This window comes from Alligator sinensis, unplaced genomic scaffold (genome assembly GCF_000455745.1).
Source record: "Alligator sinensis unplaced genomic scaffold, ASM45574v1 scaffold377_1, whole genome shotgun sequence".
Lineage (NCBI taxonomy): Eukaryota > Metazoa > Chordata > Crocodylia > Alligatoridae > Alligator > Alligator sinensis.
The window spans coordinates 2,379,581-2,397,474 of record NW_005842047.1 but is presented as its reverse complement, the minus strand read 5'-3'; the positions used below and the strand labels follow the sequence as shown (position 1 = coordinate 2,397,474).

At 42.4% G+C, this 17,894-nt stretch overlaps 1 protein-coding gene across 1 annotated transcript in view; it reads left to right on the top strand.

Annotated features, from left to right (window-relative positions):
* LRPPRC (leucine rich pentatricopeptide repeat containing) overlaps positions 1-3,826 on the top strand; it is a 166,692-nt gene extending 162,866 nt beyond the window's left edge. Inside the window, exons 37-38 of the mRNA XM_006022845.3 lie at positions 1,959-2,100; positions 3,558-3,826. Of these exons, the coding sequence (XP_006022907.2) occupies positions 1,959-2,100; positions 3,558-3,609 (194 nt within the window). The 3' untranslated portion in view covers positions 3,610-3,826. The remainder of the gene's footprint in view (positions 1-1,958; positions 2,101-3,557) is intronic.
* The last annotated feature ends 14,068 nt before the right edge of the window (positions 3,827-17,894 follow it).

The following is a 17,894-nucleotide window of genomic DNA, read 5'->3' as shown; positions in this document are numbered from 1 at the left end:
TGGGGCTGCCTGTGCTTGCTCCAGACAGCCCCACACAGGCTGCAAGTGCCTGCAGCAGGGAGCACCGGCCATGAGGTGGAAGAGGGGCTGCTTTTCCCCATGCTCAGCACCAGCTTCTTCCCTGCTGGCGAGCAGGGGGTCAGGGCTGTGCACTGCCCCCCAGCCTGTACTGTACCACAGGGCTGGGGGGCACTGGGAGTGAGCAGCTGCGGGAGCCAGTGGGAGCACGGGGCCTGCACCAGTGTCCTGGGGCTAGTGCTGGGGGGGCCCAGAGCAGGGGGGCCGGAGCGCAGGGCTCCACAGACCTCTGCCAGCCTGTGCCCTGCTTTGGGCCCCACCGGTGCTGGCCCTGGGACATTGGTCCTAAGATGGTGACCAGGGGGCGGGGCAACTGTCAAGGGACGGGGCTACCCATGTGGCCCCTGACAGCCTGCCAAAACTGGGTAAGCGGCTCTCCACCCAAAATAATTGCCCGCCCCTGAGCTACCCAGAGCCGGGGTTGGCTGCAGCCAGGAGGCTGCAAACAGCTACACCAGGCTCCGGCATCAGCTCTGTACCAGCACGTGCACACATGCCTCAGAGCGGTTGGTGGGGGAGGGGCCTGAGGCAGTGCAACCTGGGTCTCTTACCTGCTGCCAGCACAGAGCTGATGACTGGGCTCCAGAGCCTGGCGCAGCTGTTTGTACCCAGCCTGGGCTCTGGGCGTCTGCAGCAAACAGTAGGCAGGCTGCAAACAGCTGCACCAGGCTCCAAAGCTCCAGCATCAGCTCCAAGTTGGCAGCTACTGCACGCGCACCTCAGAGCAGACAGCAGGAAGGTTGTGCTGCCTCAGGGCCAGGCCTTATCCCTGCTGTCCGCTCTGAGGTGAGGAGCCCTGCACAGCTGTTTGCAGCCTGCCTGCTGCAGCTGCCCAGAGCCCAGACTGGCTACAAGCAGCTGCACTGGGCTCCGGAGCTGAGTCATCAGCTCTGTGCCTGCAGCAGGGGAGAGGCCGGTGTTAGCTGTATAGAGTGGATGGGTGGTTGGGCTGATGGGCAGGCTCCAAGCCGGGGCCTTGGCTGGCTGCGCTGCAGCCTGGGGGCTGGCTCCCCAGGGAAGCACAGGGCGTTGTTGGGTCGGACTTTGTCCGGTGGCTGAGCAGCCCAGCTCCATCTGCCCACCCATTTGGTTCTGTGCGTCTGTGTGTGCACACTTGTCTGGTTCTGGATGCGTGTGTGCATGTGTCTGTTCTGGGTGTGTTTTGGTTCTCTGTGTTTGTGCACATGTGGTTCTTTGTGTATATGTCCAGTTCTCTCTCTGCTCTCCTTTTTCTTTCTTTCTCTCTCTCTCTCCTCTTTTTTTTTTTTCTCTTTCTCTCTTTCTCTCTCCCCTCTTTTTCTTATCTCTCTTTTTTCTCTGTCTCACTGCAACATGCTTAACCAAAAAAAAATGAATACACAACAACAAAGGCAATATTTATGATTATTAAATATACTAATATGCAGTGCGTCCTGCCATGTACCCCCTCCCGCCCCCCCCATTTTGTTTTTCTGGCATGCTGGCACTCCTGCACCTTCCAAGGTAGACTTTGTGGGTTTTTCGGCACTCCGGCCAAAAAAAACATTGTCTACCCCTGCTGTATTCCATAGTTCTATACTGCAGTGCAGTTAACCTCTGTAGTAAGAGGCCTATGCTTGGAGTGCCTCAAACCTAAGAATGTTTTCCTTTTTACGCAGCTCTGTATCTCACAGCATTTTTTACAGACTCCTAAAGAATCTGCCACCAGATTCACTGCCAACGGTAGAAAAAGAAATGGCTTTATGGACTTGATCTGTTCTTTCATTTTAATTTTGGCTTATTGTTTTATGGACATAAAGCCATTTCCTTTGAGAGCGGAGGAGTTAGATATTTCTGTGGCATACATTCTACAAACAAAGGGGGTAATTATTAACAGATTTTTTTGATAATTCTTTTCTCAGCAAAGCATGGAGATGTCAGTTCTGCAAAAGCTGTGTATGAGAAAATGAAAGCTGAGGACATGGACCTAGATGAGAGAACTCTTAAACAATTCGCAATTCTGCTGAAGAAAGCAGGACAACCTGTCCCTTTTACTGAACCCCCGTGAGTGTTTCCTAATTAAGAAAAATACAAAAATAGCTCTGTAGAGTTGCATATGTTCCATAATAATAAATCAAATTGCACACTTTAATTACATAAGGATTAGACAACCCTCAAAGGAGTCAGTATATGAAGTACTGAATGTTGTAGGTAGTGTATTAATCTTGCATTAGGTTTGCCTTGTGGGAAAAGAGCCTTTTGAGGCTTACTGCATTTAAAATGCAAAATCCTTATCAGGCAGTCATCTGAAGGTGTGAGTTTATCAAACATCCTTGGGGCATTTATCTCAATGTTTTAAGTTTTAAAAGATCTTTAGAATGTGTATTTCAATAATAAGTAATAGGTTTTAATTTCCAGTGATTGCTTGTCTTATATTTAATACAAATTGTTTTTAATTACATCATTGTGATGGAATTTTAAAACTGTAAAATGAATTTTCCCATTGTAGCTTGACTTTTCCTAGCTTTTCCAACACATATATGTAACTGTGCCCTTATATTAATGCATCTTACTTGAGGGCAACACATGCATGAAGTTTTTCAGTGGAGGCTGCACACATTTTCTTTCCAGTGCATATCTTTGGCTGATAGTATATGATTGTCAGGGTTTGAAGAGTTACTATGCTTTCCTTCCCTTGACACATGCTTGCATATCCTTTTTTTTTTTTTTTTTTTGACCAAACCTAGCCATTTTTGTCTTTTTGAAATCAATATTCTTCATCATTCTTTTCCTAAAACTTGATTCAGGCAGTTTCTCTGAGCATTTTTATTCCCTGCATAATAAATGCAGTAAGCAATTTTTATTCCTTTTCAAGTTTAAAACTTGGTTGATGCCCAAATTATTTTTTGAGATATTTATGCTAAAATACCATTAACATTTAGTGGTAACATTAGTATTTCACTCCTACTAGTAATGAAGATAGGATGTATTTTCTAATGCACTCAAATTCCTCCTAAAATATTCTGACCTCCCTGTTCTGTTTCCTTCTTTCTTTTTGTCAGTTTACTGATTTGATGCTTTTGAGATTCCCTTTTTAATTCATTTATTCTTAAGCATACTTTCAGGTTGCAGCTGAACAATAAACTAGGGTTTTTTGAGTGGCAAAACCTAAGTATTGCTTTAAGCAGTTCGAGCAAGTTTTTTCCCTCTTTTTTACTCTGTACAGAGGCACCAAATATGTGGGAACCCAAGGGCTCGAGAAGAGGGCTGTCACCTGAAATGCATAAAACTTTCCATATGTCCATCATCTTAGCCACCTGCCCTTTCCCCCACCCAAGACAAAAATAAATCAGCACCTATGACTCGGTATCACCATCACCTTATTTCTCTTAAATTATTGCATGGTCTTTCATAAACAACTAGTTCATGACAAAGAAAATTCCAGTTTTTGATTGGAGGGTGGGGTTTTACTCGCAATTAATAATAATGCCTTTTTTTTCTCTCCCTTTCTTCCACTATAGGGAGTACTCTACTGCAGAACTGAAAAATGAAACATCAGCTAAAACAGAATAGTTGTATCATTTGAAATTATGGAAGATTGTGTAAAAAATGTATTTACTGTTGTTGGAAAAATTAAATAAAACTGAATGTGTGAGGTCATCAGCATAATCTGCCGAGGCAAACCATACACATTTGGAAGATGGTTTTCAGTGACTAAATTATAATGGATACATGCATTTATTAATAAACACTGGAGCTGCTAACAGAACAGCAGAACAGTCACTCTAAAGCTTTTGTGTTGCTTTTTCTTTTTGGACCTGGTTTGAGATTACTACATTCTGGGTCCCATTTCAACTGAATGTCGCAACGTAATTCACCTTTCACTAAGTTTCTGACATCAGTGTTCCTTTCCATTGATTTCACTAGGCTTTGGATCAAGTATTAAGATGGTAAATTTCTTAAGCTAAAATACCATTCTGCTAGTGTAAGCCTGCTCATTCTTATGTTTACTGCTCTATTGTGGTTATATGCATCAATATTCACAAATACCTCCTTTTTAGAAAGTAATTGTACACTATATCAGTTTGTAGAAAATAGAAATGGTTGGCTGATATTTGATCATAACTTAAGCAATCTGCTGTGTGCTTCCTTTCCCTTTTGTTGGATCTCTGGACAGTGCAGGGGAGATTCTTTAAAGTTCAGTTTTAATTGTACCTATGGTGTAAGCACACATTTCAGTTCTGTTTCTCCTTAAATTTGCTTTTCATACATTTCTGAACTATATATTTTGTTTATGTCATTAGTCCTCCAAATTCCATGGTGCCTGGCTATAGGGATTGTTTAAGTCAGGGACAGGGATGCCTGATCAAACAAAAATGGCAAGTCTGTCGTTTCTAGTACCAAGGGGCAGCTTTGGTTACTTGCTAGACAACTGAGAGATGTGCTTTATTTGTTTAAGTATTTACAACAGTTTGCATATGCGGATCCCCACATTTAACATACCCGTATACTTACAATGCTTTTGTTAACTAAAGAGAAAAGGTGTGTGGTGAAAAATAAAAATACCTCTTACCCTGTAGAATAGCAAAGGCTTATCCAAGAGAAGATTTCCTAGCATAGTTAGGTCATAGAGAGGAGTAAAAAAACCACACTTGCCATTTGGTTCTCTATGCAGAAACCAAACCATACTTAGATCCAACTGAACCAAAAGAGCATTTCTGATGGGTTGGCTTCTGTTGTTTAGGCACCTTTTGTGGCTAAACCAACAGAAATCCTGCTGCCTGATACCAGTGGTTCTCAACTTCCCTTGGACTCCAGGCATCCCTCCGGAACTGCTGGGTGACACGAGGGTGTTTCAGAAACTAAAAGCAAAATGGTTGCCAACATTATATGTCTGCAACAAAGTGAGGAAACTACACAACAGCAGGGAATGCTACAGCATTGTCAAACACCCATCACGTACAACTATGTAGAGAAGTTATGTGGTCGTTGCGCACAATGGTTTTGTTTCATTATTCCTGTTGCATTTCTGAAACACCGTCATAAGGTGAAGAGTTCATAAATAGGAACCTACTCAAATTGCAATCTTGCAGTTTTCACAGAAACCACAAAAAATGGTCATTTCTGTGAACACCACGAAAAACGGTGGTTTCCACAATTTTTCACAGAATCACCTGGGGGGAGAAAACTTAGTAAACATAAAATGCTGGCTCCCCAGTGAGAGCCAGCAGCCACTGCGACCCAGCCTCGCAGACCACTGCGGGGGAGGGAGCGAACCAAGCTGCCAGCACAAAGGGGAGCAGCCAAGATGGCAGCTGCTCCCTCCTTCCATCACTGATTGGTGGAGAGGGCTGCCTTTTGTGCAGCCCCCACCCCTCTCTGCCAGTCAGTGGCAAGGGACGGCTACACGAGGGGCAGCCCTCCACCAATCAGTGGCAAGGGGCAGGCCTGCACGAAGGGCAGCCTTCTCTGCCAATCAACAGCAAGGGGTGGCCCTGCACAAAGAGCAGCCCTCCATCAGTCAGAGGCGGGGGAGCAGGTTCACCATGAAAAAAAAAATACAAAAATGGTGTTGGGTCGGGCATGAGCAGCTCACAAGTTTTCCTACACCTCAGTACAATTTATGTAGATCCCTATTCATAAATGCATCCTTACACTTAGCAAAATTAATCTGTTAAATTGGCAATATTAATTTGGTGCCTAGTGCTTGTTGCATCATCAAGGAAACTGCATTAATGATAAATTAATAAATGATGAGGATAAATCATCAAGGAAGCTGCAGTAATGATTGAAATTTAGTTTATCTCATTTTAAAATGGAGACATTGCTCATTTCTACAACCACAGATACCATAAATGTATTTCAGTATGTTATCTGCACAGTTGAACACTTGGCCTGCTAGTTTGCAGCCCTTTATCTAGTACTGCTGCTCTTGATTTTAGAGATCACCATATGAATCTCTCAATATCCACAGTGTAGCCATGTTCCAGTAACTGGAGCATAAATGAGGATTAAGTCTGTATATATGAAGCTACCCACTGAGCTGATAGCCATCACCTGGCCTACTGGGAAGATAGGGATGATGGTAGAGTGGTGTTTACATACAGATATGAATGGCAGAACCCATACTTGATTGACAGCTGCGGGGGTGAACACTACCTGGGATTCAAACTCCCATCAACCCAGCTGTTTATCCAGGGGAAGTCTTAATTGCCAGTTCCATTCTGACAATGAGCTTGACGCTTGGACATACGACGTCTCATCAAGTAGGCTTATCTAGTACTAATTTTGCCTTTGTACGTGGAGATTACATGTATCCTTGCAATTTGATAACAATATTTTGGGCATACCTTGTAACATATATCATTATCTATTTTACTGTCACAACTTGAGGTACCAAGGCTATGAATAGTTCTAGTCTGTAACCACAGCATCCAGCTTAATTTACTACAGCTTTGAAAAAAGTTTGCATTTGAGACCGTCCTGTCCATCCAGTCATCCAAGATTTACGGCTGTGTGTGCTGTGAAGCAAATTTACTTCATGAATTTGCCAGAGATTGAGAATGGAAGCAAATGGTGCAAAGATTTTTGTGACATCGGTGGCAAGGAGGTGGACCAAGGTGTAAGGAGATCCAGCAGGGTAATATGGTAGGAGACCTTTTTCTGTCCTATTTGAGTACATGGCAGAAACTAGAGACCTGAGAAGAAGAATTATTCAAAATAGGCAAAGACTGCTCAGTATGATGATTTTTGTGGTTTTCCTTCTGAGATGATGGGTGCAAAATGCAGCGAGAAATGTAGTTTTCCATGCCTAAAATGAGCATCTCCGAGAGAGATTCATAATGATGAAAAACATGGTCGTCTTAATCTAAACTGATCTAGGAAGTTGTTGAACAACCAGCCTTTGTGCCAGCTCTCCCACAGCAGGCTTCCATTAACAACATACTTCAACTTTGCATTAATGTTATACATGCCTATGAGGCATAGCTGTTTGAAGTCTCAAATAAACTAAAGCTTACAGGGTTAACATTTCTCTGACAAATATGTATGCAGTTCCATACTTTTGTATATTCAAAACTAAATACCTGCAAGATGACAGAATTCAGAATGGCAGTCTTGCAAACTTGTCACGATGCTTTACCAGTCCAGATGCAAAACTTGTTCTGTCACACTGACCATAACATTTTACTTACCCATTCAAAATAGAAAAGAATATTATGTGCCGCAGGCAAGCAGATAACAGGGATTTTGTAAGACATCAGCACAGGTACATTGCACTGTAGTTGCCCATAAGAGTGAGAGCACAGGTTCCATGTGTGGCTGATATTCTGATATTAAAAGATCTGATGTTCTGCTATACAAAGCAATTTGGGAGTGCCCAAATCTGTCGCTAATCTCTCTTGGCTGGGATTGAGACACCCGATAGAAAACTTTGTTTTAGCTGGGGAGATGGCTGATGGCAGGGAAAGGAAAATTACTATGTTACAACCCCAGCATGCTTATGATAAGTCCAGTGAGGGCAAGTTCCCCTTTTGACTAAAATGGTCTTTTGGGGACAGTGCACATATAGGTTAGTTACCCTCAGCTAAGACATTTCCTAAGATTGTCTCCTAAGACTCAGTAACAAGGCAGTCATGTTGAGTCCATACAAATCATTCATTTAAGTTTCTCCATTAAGATTTAATTTGCCTGAAATGCCTCATTATGTTCCTGGAGCTACTTACAGGGTTGTTTGCGGGGGTGGGGGTATAACCCACCGTTTTGTCTTGAAGTCAAATTTAAATAATCTCTCAGCCATCCCAGACACCTTTTTCTTTTGTTCCTCAGCACTGCCAAGAAGCCTAAAAATCGCCCAAAAATGAGTTACTGTAGAGCTAGTCTCCTCTTCTGAGAGCTATATCCATGGAGGGTCCTCCAGCAGTAGAACTTTTGCTGCTCCAATAAACAAGGCAGATAGCAGAATTTAGCAGAGCAAAAGATAGTGGAACTGGAAAGAAAATGAGCAATATGTAAACTATGGGACTCGACTCTGACAGGTACAGGTTTCCAACAGGTTTCTTCCCTTCATCTCTTCACAAAGAAGATAAGAGCAGCAGCAAAGAGCTGTTTTGCAGCCAGGGAAGTATTCCTTTTTTGACCCCCATCAGGGAAGGAAGGATATTGCTTTATGTGTTTTATTCTGTGCTAAGGATCTGCCTGTGAAGTGCAGTCATAGCCCTGAGCTGTGTGAGACATCCCAAACATGCCTGAGGGAGGGAGAGGCGAGGTAAAGAGGAGGAGGAGATGCACTGCTCCATAATTTGTCCACCCAATGAACACTTCAGAAGGGTCTCACCTGAATCCAGCAGAAAAGAATCCACTCCAAGTGTGACATCAGCTGAGTAAGTGTCCTGCAAGGTGTGAGGTTTAAAAGATGGGCTTTGGAGGAGGAAGGGAAAGAAGTGTTTTTATCTGAACCCAGCCTTCGTTCAGGGGATTCTCCTCTACCAGGACACTGCAAACTAGGCCCCAGGCATATCTGTGCCAACCGCATTATAAGCGAGCCCTTTCAGGATATCCTCTGGTGCTGCTTCCCTGTAATGGATTTGTTTCTCCCTGTGGTGATTTTTGTCGCCCAATACTTTGCCCTTATTTTAGTGACCCTAACTGAGAGCATGGGACATGTATTTGACTCCTATAGATGTCGCACACTGGTACAATATGTAGTAAGAGGGTGCTGAATTTTTCAGTTAAGGTAAGTAAAAATTAGGTTTATTTTTCTGCTGCTTTGCTATAAGTCCCCAACTTAGTTAATAGTGGATAGTACTGTATTTTCTTGCTTTTCATGCCTTTTCCCTCCCCTCCCCCTCCAAATAAGAGCTCATTTTGGAGAAGCAGAATGGAAAAAAAGACCCTTCCAGAGTCATGGCTGAATTCTGACTGCAAGGGATCCTGACTGCATGGCTAAATCCAAGTATTAAGATGCCACCCTGTCCTGTCTTGTCTCTTTTTTTTTTTTTTTTTTTTTTAAACTGTTAGTGATCATGTTTGACATGACAGCCTGGTAATTAGAGCACTCGCTCTGAAAGTGGTAAGCCTGGTTTTTAGGCTCTCAACTTGAGGGGTTCAAACTTACTGTTTCCTCCTCACATGAGAGTTCCCTACTTGCTAGCAAGTGAGAGCAAGGAAGGACCAGAAACTAGGGCCATTTATACACGTGCTCCAGCGGTGGGGGGGCTCCAAGAACCACTCTAATCTAAGTGCCTGGAGTGTCATCAGCATTCCTGGGGGCACTTTAACTAAAGCTCATTCAACAAGCTTTAGTTAAAGTGCTCCTACTGCCATTTTTCAGTGCAGGGACACTCATACACGTGATGCTGGAGTCTGCTGGAGCACAGTAATATCATGCTGCAATAGACTCAACTGAGCCTGCTCCAACACACTGATTACCCACCACCCTTACCTGTGTCTGACCTTGCTACTGAGCCAAGATGATGGCTGTTCTGAGTGTGCAGTAACTGGATTTTATGGTGCCTAAATAGCTTTACTCATGAAAACAGACTCCTATGGGCTTTCAGGCATCTCTGCAAGGATTCTGTGGATCTCGCTTGGATTTAGGTTCCTAAATTCTGTTTAAATTGAACTTCAAGTGCCCATGTTCCCTTTTTAGCATGTGGCCTTTAGTGACAGACTGAAAATCACACAGGAAGTCTGTTACAACTTCTGGCTCCGAGCTCTTGGAACAACAACTCCTATGCTGGATGTTAGAATAGCTTATAGCCGAATATGAAACTTCTGATTTTGTTCATGGTACCAAACCACGAAAATAATACAGTCCAATTTACTAGCAGCATACAGTAAGCAGTATTCTAAGATCTAAGGCTGATCGTAGGACACCCTTTAGTGTCATTGTTACATAATTTTGAGTTAAATTGGTGACGTTTAACTTACAGCTTGAAAAAGAAAACTAACCAATGTAGCTGTAGTGGTTGCCAAATCCAGTTGCAAGTATACACACATTTTGAAAAACTGGCCAGTTGAACCTAAAATAAATCAATTGGATTAACGTGGTATCTGCATTATTGCCTTGGGTTCTCCTTTTCTTACTCTGTGAAATACCTTTACCTCAAACAGTGGGGTTAGCTTAACTGTAAATCTTTAGCTATCTAAGGCAATTACCAGTTTTTAACATCACCGTAGGGTACCATGAATGTAATTGTACAGTAGAAAACCCACAATACGATTAAAAATGTCTGCACACTACAGCACTCATTCTGAGCTTTACATCTGCAAGCTTTACTCATGCAAGGTTTTTTTCTTTTAGTTACGGTTTGATTGACCTAACCTGCATTTCAAACACAGGAAGATGGCTAGTAATATTTCATGTCATAGCTGATGAGCTAGTAAATATTCTGTAGTAAAAATAATTGATAGGCAAATATGTTTATGATGAATACCTTTAAAATAACTCTCTAGTTTTCTCCTTTTCCTTATTTATTTATTTTTTTAATGACCTAGTTATTCCCCACACATCTCTGGTATATAAATACTCGAAAGAGCACAATAGTTCACATTCATGGGAATAAAAATTCTGCATTTATAAGTGTCTTTCTAACAGACATCAATAACATTATAAATTTGTCTAAATTCAGCAAGTAAAAACAAGGTTGAAAAACTATGTTGTACCACTAGCTGCGGGGGGCATAAAAATTATGGTAATTTATAGCTTTACTATTGTCAGTCAAGCACATGAGTGTTTTCAGTGGAGAAATTTATCGTGCTTCTGGCACTGAACATATTACAAAGCTATAATGTACTCTTATTATATGGAAGCACTGATAAACTCCCTATGAAATGCACAAAGCTAAATATTCATACCCTTTTTCTTTTATTCTGTTTTAAAAAGGGACAAATCTGAGGCATGCATGTCGAAAACATTTGACAGTATTGAGATCTATTGTAACCAGAAAATGTGCTTTTCTGAATAAAGACAATACTTACCCAAACTACCACTGTTTGTGATTGCTAGAAGGGGACGCTTTGTTCATTCAGAAGGCAGGGGAGCAGTTTGAATATTCTGCCATTCAAAAGGCCACGGTCGTTTTACTCAGAATAAAATTAATGGTGTGACAACATTTGTTTCCTGATCATTCCAACTGGCCTCCGATGCCATTGCAGTGCTCAGTGGGATGCCTAGGCTTGGGCTTCCATTGCTAGAAATGTAGGGGGGGAAAAAAAACCCCAACGTTAATGATTTTTGTATTGGACGCACATTTATAAGAGCAACAATATCATTATCACTGCTCATCTCAGCAATGACCAGATTCCCTTGTGGCAATAACTCCCATGCTTTTGACCTCATGACTTACCCATTCATGCATCTGATTTGTCTTGTATAACAGACAGGCCATAATATCACATAATTAGGACTGCTTGTCTTGGAGCTTATTTAAAAAAAAAAAAAGTTCACAAGTGCCTGTGAGCTGCAGTGAACTGAACTGCCTGTTATTTCTGTCTTTATCCTGGCTGTGGCGCTATTGGCCCTTAGAAAGCTGTTCCTAAAAGTTGCTCAGACATCAGATCTTTTTGTTGCCGTGCTGCCAACCAGTGTTGTGAAATGACTAGTTACTTTAGAGACTATATTATTGAAATAAAGCGTGACCATTCCTAAGCTGCAAGAAAGGATATTACATAGTAACCGATTAAGGACTTTCACGTTCTCTAGGCCTTTTTTTTTATGATGTCGTGTCTTACGTGGCGAGTTGGAAGATGCATTTAGATTTGCACTGAAAGGCTTGAGAGGGAAGCTGCTAGAAATATCAAACTGATCTCTCTCGGCATCTGATGAAGTGAACTCAGGCTCACAAAAGCTCATGCTATACATTTCTAAGTTAGTCTGTAAGATCCAAATCTACCCTGCCTTCTCCCCTAAGTAAGGCATTTTTGCTTCAGCACTTCCTCCTAAATGAACCAGAGGACAGCTAGCTTGAGCTCATAAGCACAATTATAGCTGTTCTGATTTTTCTCACCAGAATCCAGCTGCAGTGGAGATGAACCTGAGCCAGGGTAGTGGATGGAGGAATGCTGGTAGGTAACTGTCATATTATATATTGCTGTCACACACAAGGACAGCAGAGATCCTGGCTGCTATGATTAAACCAAATGTTAACAAGCATTGGGAGAGAACAAAACAAGCAACTAAGCATAGATATTTTGTTCAGTGAGTTTTGCCTTTTTGATTTTTATGGTTTTGCAGTTGTGTGTTTGTTTAAAATGATTCACCTAGTAACTTCCGTAATTGAATTTTGGCTGGTGGAGTGTTCGTGAGCAATTCGTTGCAAGTATACAAAAACTGAGCTGTTTTGTTTGGATGGGAGTCGTACAGCGTTGCTGATTTCCACATTTCCTAAGCATAGCCCTTAGATGCCTGGTGTCACTACTTATGTCAGTACCCTGAACATACCTGTGAATTAACTTGTGCGCTAAAATACCTGTAAAAAATAAACAGACAAATGAGATAAAAAGGATGCTGAAATTAATTCAATTTCTGTTCAAGCAAACATCAAGGGTGGGGGGAGAAATATGGTGCTAATAATGATGATAAAATGATTCTGGGAAGAAGAGACTAAAATCAGGGAATTCCTTGCATGTCTACATATTTTTTTTTAAGTCTATTAAAGTTCACTCCTTTTGCCAGAAGAAGGAACAGAAAACTTATTGTGAACATGAAGTCAAATTCAAGCTGAACCACAACTCAAAGTAAATAAAAATTATATTTAATGATAAAATCAACAATGAGATAAATTTGCACCGGTATCATAATGCTGGTTTTATGAATTGTGGAGTCAATTTGATACTCTGAAACACTCCTACACAAAAATTAAATTGCATTAAGATCCAGTAGGCATTATGCACACTCAGAAAAAGATAAAGACTTTTTAAAGCTTAAAAGGGTTAAGCAGGGTTTTTTTAAATATCTCAACCCACTGTTTAAACATTGTTGCCTTAATTAATAGCTGCTAACACTGTATGAACTGTTCATCTTTGGCTCTCAGGTGAAAAAAAGCGGTATGTCACAGAGCTGCATGTGCATTATTGTTTCTTGTCTACTGCAGTTGAAAGGAATAGCAGTGGTTGAGGTCTAAAAGGTTTGTCATTTTCAGTATTAGCGGACTAATGAGCAACTTTAATTTCCTATCTGTAGGTGCTCCAGAAGAGTACATGAGCAGCCACCAGTTTTTCAAAAGGCTGTGAACGAAAGAGGAGGGTGACTGGTAGATTGTACTGATTTCTCACTATTAGTGTTCATTCACATTTCCAGTAACCAAATGTGGGGTGGGATTTCTAAGAGGTGACAGCTTATTAATTTGACTCTGCCAACTTGAAATCTAGTCCTTTTTAATCAATAATGATTTCAAAGTAGTTTGGAGGACTGCCACTGCCCTGAGCCAATATGCAAATCTCTGTGCTTCTGCAATCCTTTAGGGGGAAAAAAAATCCCTTTGCTCTTTGAAGGAGCTACACAGAAAGGAAAACAGAGTATAGACACAACATGCTGTTATATACATGAAATAAAACAACAAAATGTTTTAAACCCTTTGTGATCACCTCCAACATAGTAGTCTTAATGCATGTGTAACCCTTCCACTGGGTACTGGTTGGCAGCGAAAAAGGGCTGGGTTCACATTTTGGGGTACCGCATAAATTATGCCAGTGGTTTGAGCCCCCACCCCAAAATCTGGAAACACTAAATTTGCTGGGGCGTCCCATATAAACAAAAACCGCCTCCTCGCAAGCAGTGTTAAACACACAACCCAAGTTTATTGCAGAGAATAAAAAAAGAAAAAAAAGAAAACCCTAAATATAATTTTAAAACATTAACTACAAAGCAAAGTCTATAGGTGGCACCCTCTTGGGGAGGCTTTATCCATACCCAGGCAGTCAGGGACTTGGGTCTCCCCAGTGGGTAGTTCTGGGGGTCTGCCCCTCAGCAATGGGCTCGAGAGGGGGCCCACACCAAAGAGACCAGAGCGGCTCCTTGGGTTCACTGCACCAGGGGGAGCTGCTTGAGTCCGTGGGTCCTTCTGCATTGCAAGGGGCTCCGTTGCTCCTGGAGAAGTGGTAGCGCGCCAACCTCCACTTCCGCATGGTAGCTTTGAGGGGTTAACCTCGGCTTTTGTCAGCACACCACACCCCAAAACTCTTAGTCCCAATCCTAGCTCTGCTGGGCAGAAAACTGCAAAATAACTTGAAGGAAAGGTCAGGCCTATCTCAGCTCAGGCCTGAGCTACAGCTACCGGCCAACCACGTGGTTTGGTTGGGACAAACTACAAAAAAGACAAAAGGAGGCCCAGGCCTATCTCGCTGGGCCTGGACTGGGCAGCAAAAAGCCGGTCAGACCTATACTGCTCTGAGGCCTGAATAAACAAAAAGTAGTGCCAGGTCTCACCCTGGCCCAAATCTGCCAGCCAATCTAGGGTTCAGCCACACAGCTAGGCTGAAATGCAATAGCTGTGAAACAGCAAAAAGGGCCCGGGCCTATGGCTGCAGCATGGACACCCAGTCTCACCTACACCACCATGCTGAGACACTTCAATTACAAAACAGAGAGGGCCAGGCCCATGTGGCCAGTAAGTGGCAGGACCCATTCCTGGTCAGTCTGCTTCAGGGATTAACATCCCCAGGGTATTATCCCGCTCAAAGCCTGTGTAGCCAAAACTGCCAGGACTCCATTCCTGAGCGGTTTGCTCCAGGGATCAACACCCCCACTCCAGGGAAAAGAAAAAAAAAACAGGAAAAGGGGGAGGAAAGCCCCCCTCCCATCCATGAAGAGCAGCTTTTCTGGCTCTCAATTCAGCTTTGCAGCTTTTAACAGAAAGAGAGCAACCTTAGTTGAGTTGTTCTTATATATCTGGTGTGTCATAATCAAAGCTTTTGTCCAATTAGGGAATGCCATGCTCCAGCCTCTCTCACAATCTGCCTGGAGGATCTTCTGCTTCCTCTGGCCAATGAGGCCAGCGGGTTTTACATATTTTGCCCAGCTTGCCGCATGCTGAGCACATGGCCAGGACAACAGGGGCCATCTTGCCCACCCACCCACTCTTTACCATACACAACCCATTTGTGTATGGGTGTTACACTTGTAGCACCATTGGGCAAAATTTTGTACAAGAATTTGTTTTGATAATTTCCTTTTAACAATGCTCTTCTGTTTTCAGGCCTTGTGAATTCACCTTCTTTACAACCAATTATTGGTGCTTCGTGTATTTTATGCAGTGTATCTTGAAGCTCTCAGGCCCTGAGTTATTGTGTCTGGAGATTACGCACAACTGAAACATTAAATTGTGTTACAAATAGCTCATCTATTGGCCAATTCAGATGTCAGCAAAATGTTTAAGTCGGAGCTCTGGACTCATTAAGGTGTTTTGTCATTTCAAGTGCTGTCTATGACATGGAACTCTTCAAATCCGACGTTTATGTGGCTGTCAGTGAGCCAGAGACTGATCTTTGAGTTTCCTTCCAGCCCCTGAATTAACTGTGGCTGATTTAATCAGGGAACGCAAATTGATAAATAGCTCTCAGATACTGCAGTTATGCGTGGATTGTAGGAACCAGACTACTTAAGGCAAAAAATGAGTAGGGGTATTCTTTTAAAATGATGGTGATGTCCAGTCTGCAGGTGTTGATTACCTTTGCAGTGAAAGCTTCCTTCTCCAATTTCAAAGGCATGCCTGGGGAGTAAGAAGATTCACTATTGCTACGTGTAGTATATAGATGATAAGAGTAGAATTAGATGACAGCACACATGCTGTGCGTATGAATCCGTTGTACATAAAATTTGTTCTTCAATTGCTAACATTTGGCTTAACTTTGTGTGAAAGTAGTGGGGTGGGGGAGACAGAGAACTCCAGCAACAGCAGGAGGAATGGGGAGGAGTGTGGCTGAGACTGAAATTAGGTCGTTGTATTTTTAGGAGTCTGTCACACAGCTCTTTCTGTTCGCATTAGGTACTTTCACTTCTCCAGCCCCACTCTGCCATGCACAAAACCTGCCCATGGATAAGAACAAAATGGCAGCTACATAATTATAGATGGGACAACTGATTTCAGCCCCTTTCATAAGAATATAGTAAATGCCATGCTGCATTAGACCAATGCTCCATATACCACAGTATCCTATCTCCAACAGTGGCAGGATTGAATGCCACAGAGAGAGAGAATTGAACCAGATATATCTAGTGATCTACCCTTATCCCCTCCCTGGTAGCCACCGTTTATTGGTGTAAAGATATCTCCAACTGTTCTCTTGGAGATAATAATGGAATTATCCAGTATTATTATTATCCAGAATGATTCAGTCCTTTTTTGAACCTGGCTATTCCATCTGCCTCTACCACCTCCTCTGGCAATGAATTCCACAAGTTAACTATGCATTTATTAATCAAGTACTTTCTCCTGTTAGTTTTAAACCTGCCTCCTATTACTTTCAGCAGGTGCACCTAGGTGTAGTATTCTGGAACTCGGTGAACAACAGTTCCCTGTTCACTTGGTCCAAACCCTTAATGAGGTTACAGACCTCTATCGTATATCATAGCAATACCTCACAGAGCCCCTGTTTGGCAGAGGAAGTGTAGAGGTACCTGATACCAGGTGGGGTTGGATATCCTTGATATGGAAGAAATAGAGATCAAGGATGCATAGAGTCCCTGGCATGGAGAAGGGGAAGACTTTGTGGGGTGCACACCACCGCTGATGGGATGAAAATGGGGAGGGAGTCTGATAAAAGAAGGGTGTAAAACATAGCACAGAGCAAGCATCTCTAGACAGCTACAAGCAACATAGGACTGGGAGGGACCCCCCTAGGTAGTTAAGCCCAGGCTCCTTTGTGCAGGCAATCATTTCCCCATTGAGTCCCCAAAATAGTCCCTTCAAACCCTCTCTAATTCTCTTTCATTCAGAGGCTCTAGTTCCTTAACCATCATAGAGCTTCTCTTAATCTGATCCAGTCTGAGTTCATCTCTTTCAATGATGCACCTTCTGGTGCATGGTATTCCAACCTAGGACTTACCAGTGCCTCATACAGTGGTATCAATGCTTTCTTTTCTGTACTGAATAAATCCCACCTCAGACACCCTAAGATTGTGTTAGCTTTGCTCACAAGTGTTACACAGGTGGCTTATGGTTATCTTACAATGGTCCAAATGCCCAGTTCCTTCTTTTCTTCAAATATCTCCAGATTATGCACCTCCCCCTGATAGGTGAAGTTCTTGTTGTTGGGTCCCAGGTGCATGGCTTTGGAACATTTCTTCATTCCACTTCTAATGCCTCATTTCACAAGATTATTTTAATCTTCCTGTACAATAGTTTGGTCCTCTTCTGCATTAGCAATATCCCTACCTTAGTGTCATCTGCAAGTTCTGTGAGGACAATTCCAGCTTCAGCACCAAGGTCACTGTTGCAAATGTTAAACAGGACAAGTTCTAGGACTGATCTCTGAGGAACCCCATTGTTAACCACTCTCCAGTCACCTTTCAGTATAACCATGGTATCAACGTTTTGTTTCAGTCTGGATAAATTAAACCTACTGCATTGCCCTTACCCAAGAAGTCTGTTATCTTGTCATGGAAAGTCAGACATTATCATCTAATAAAACTATGTTGTGCCTGAACCTATTTTCCAGTCATTACCTCATTCAGTTAAAAACAAATCTTCTTGGGAAAAATAAGACAAGGCATCTCCACTAGGATTTTCCAGTCTTTCCATCAGACAGGGTAAAGTAGATGTCTTGCTCTGATCTTTACCCACTACTAGACAGATCAGAAGGGACATTCGCAAGTCTTAAAAAACCCTCAGTGTTCTCAGGAGCAAGGCCCAGAGATA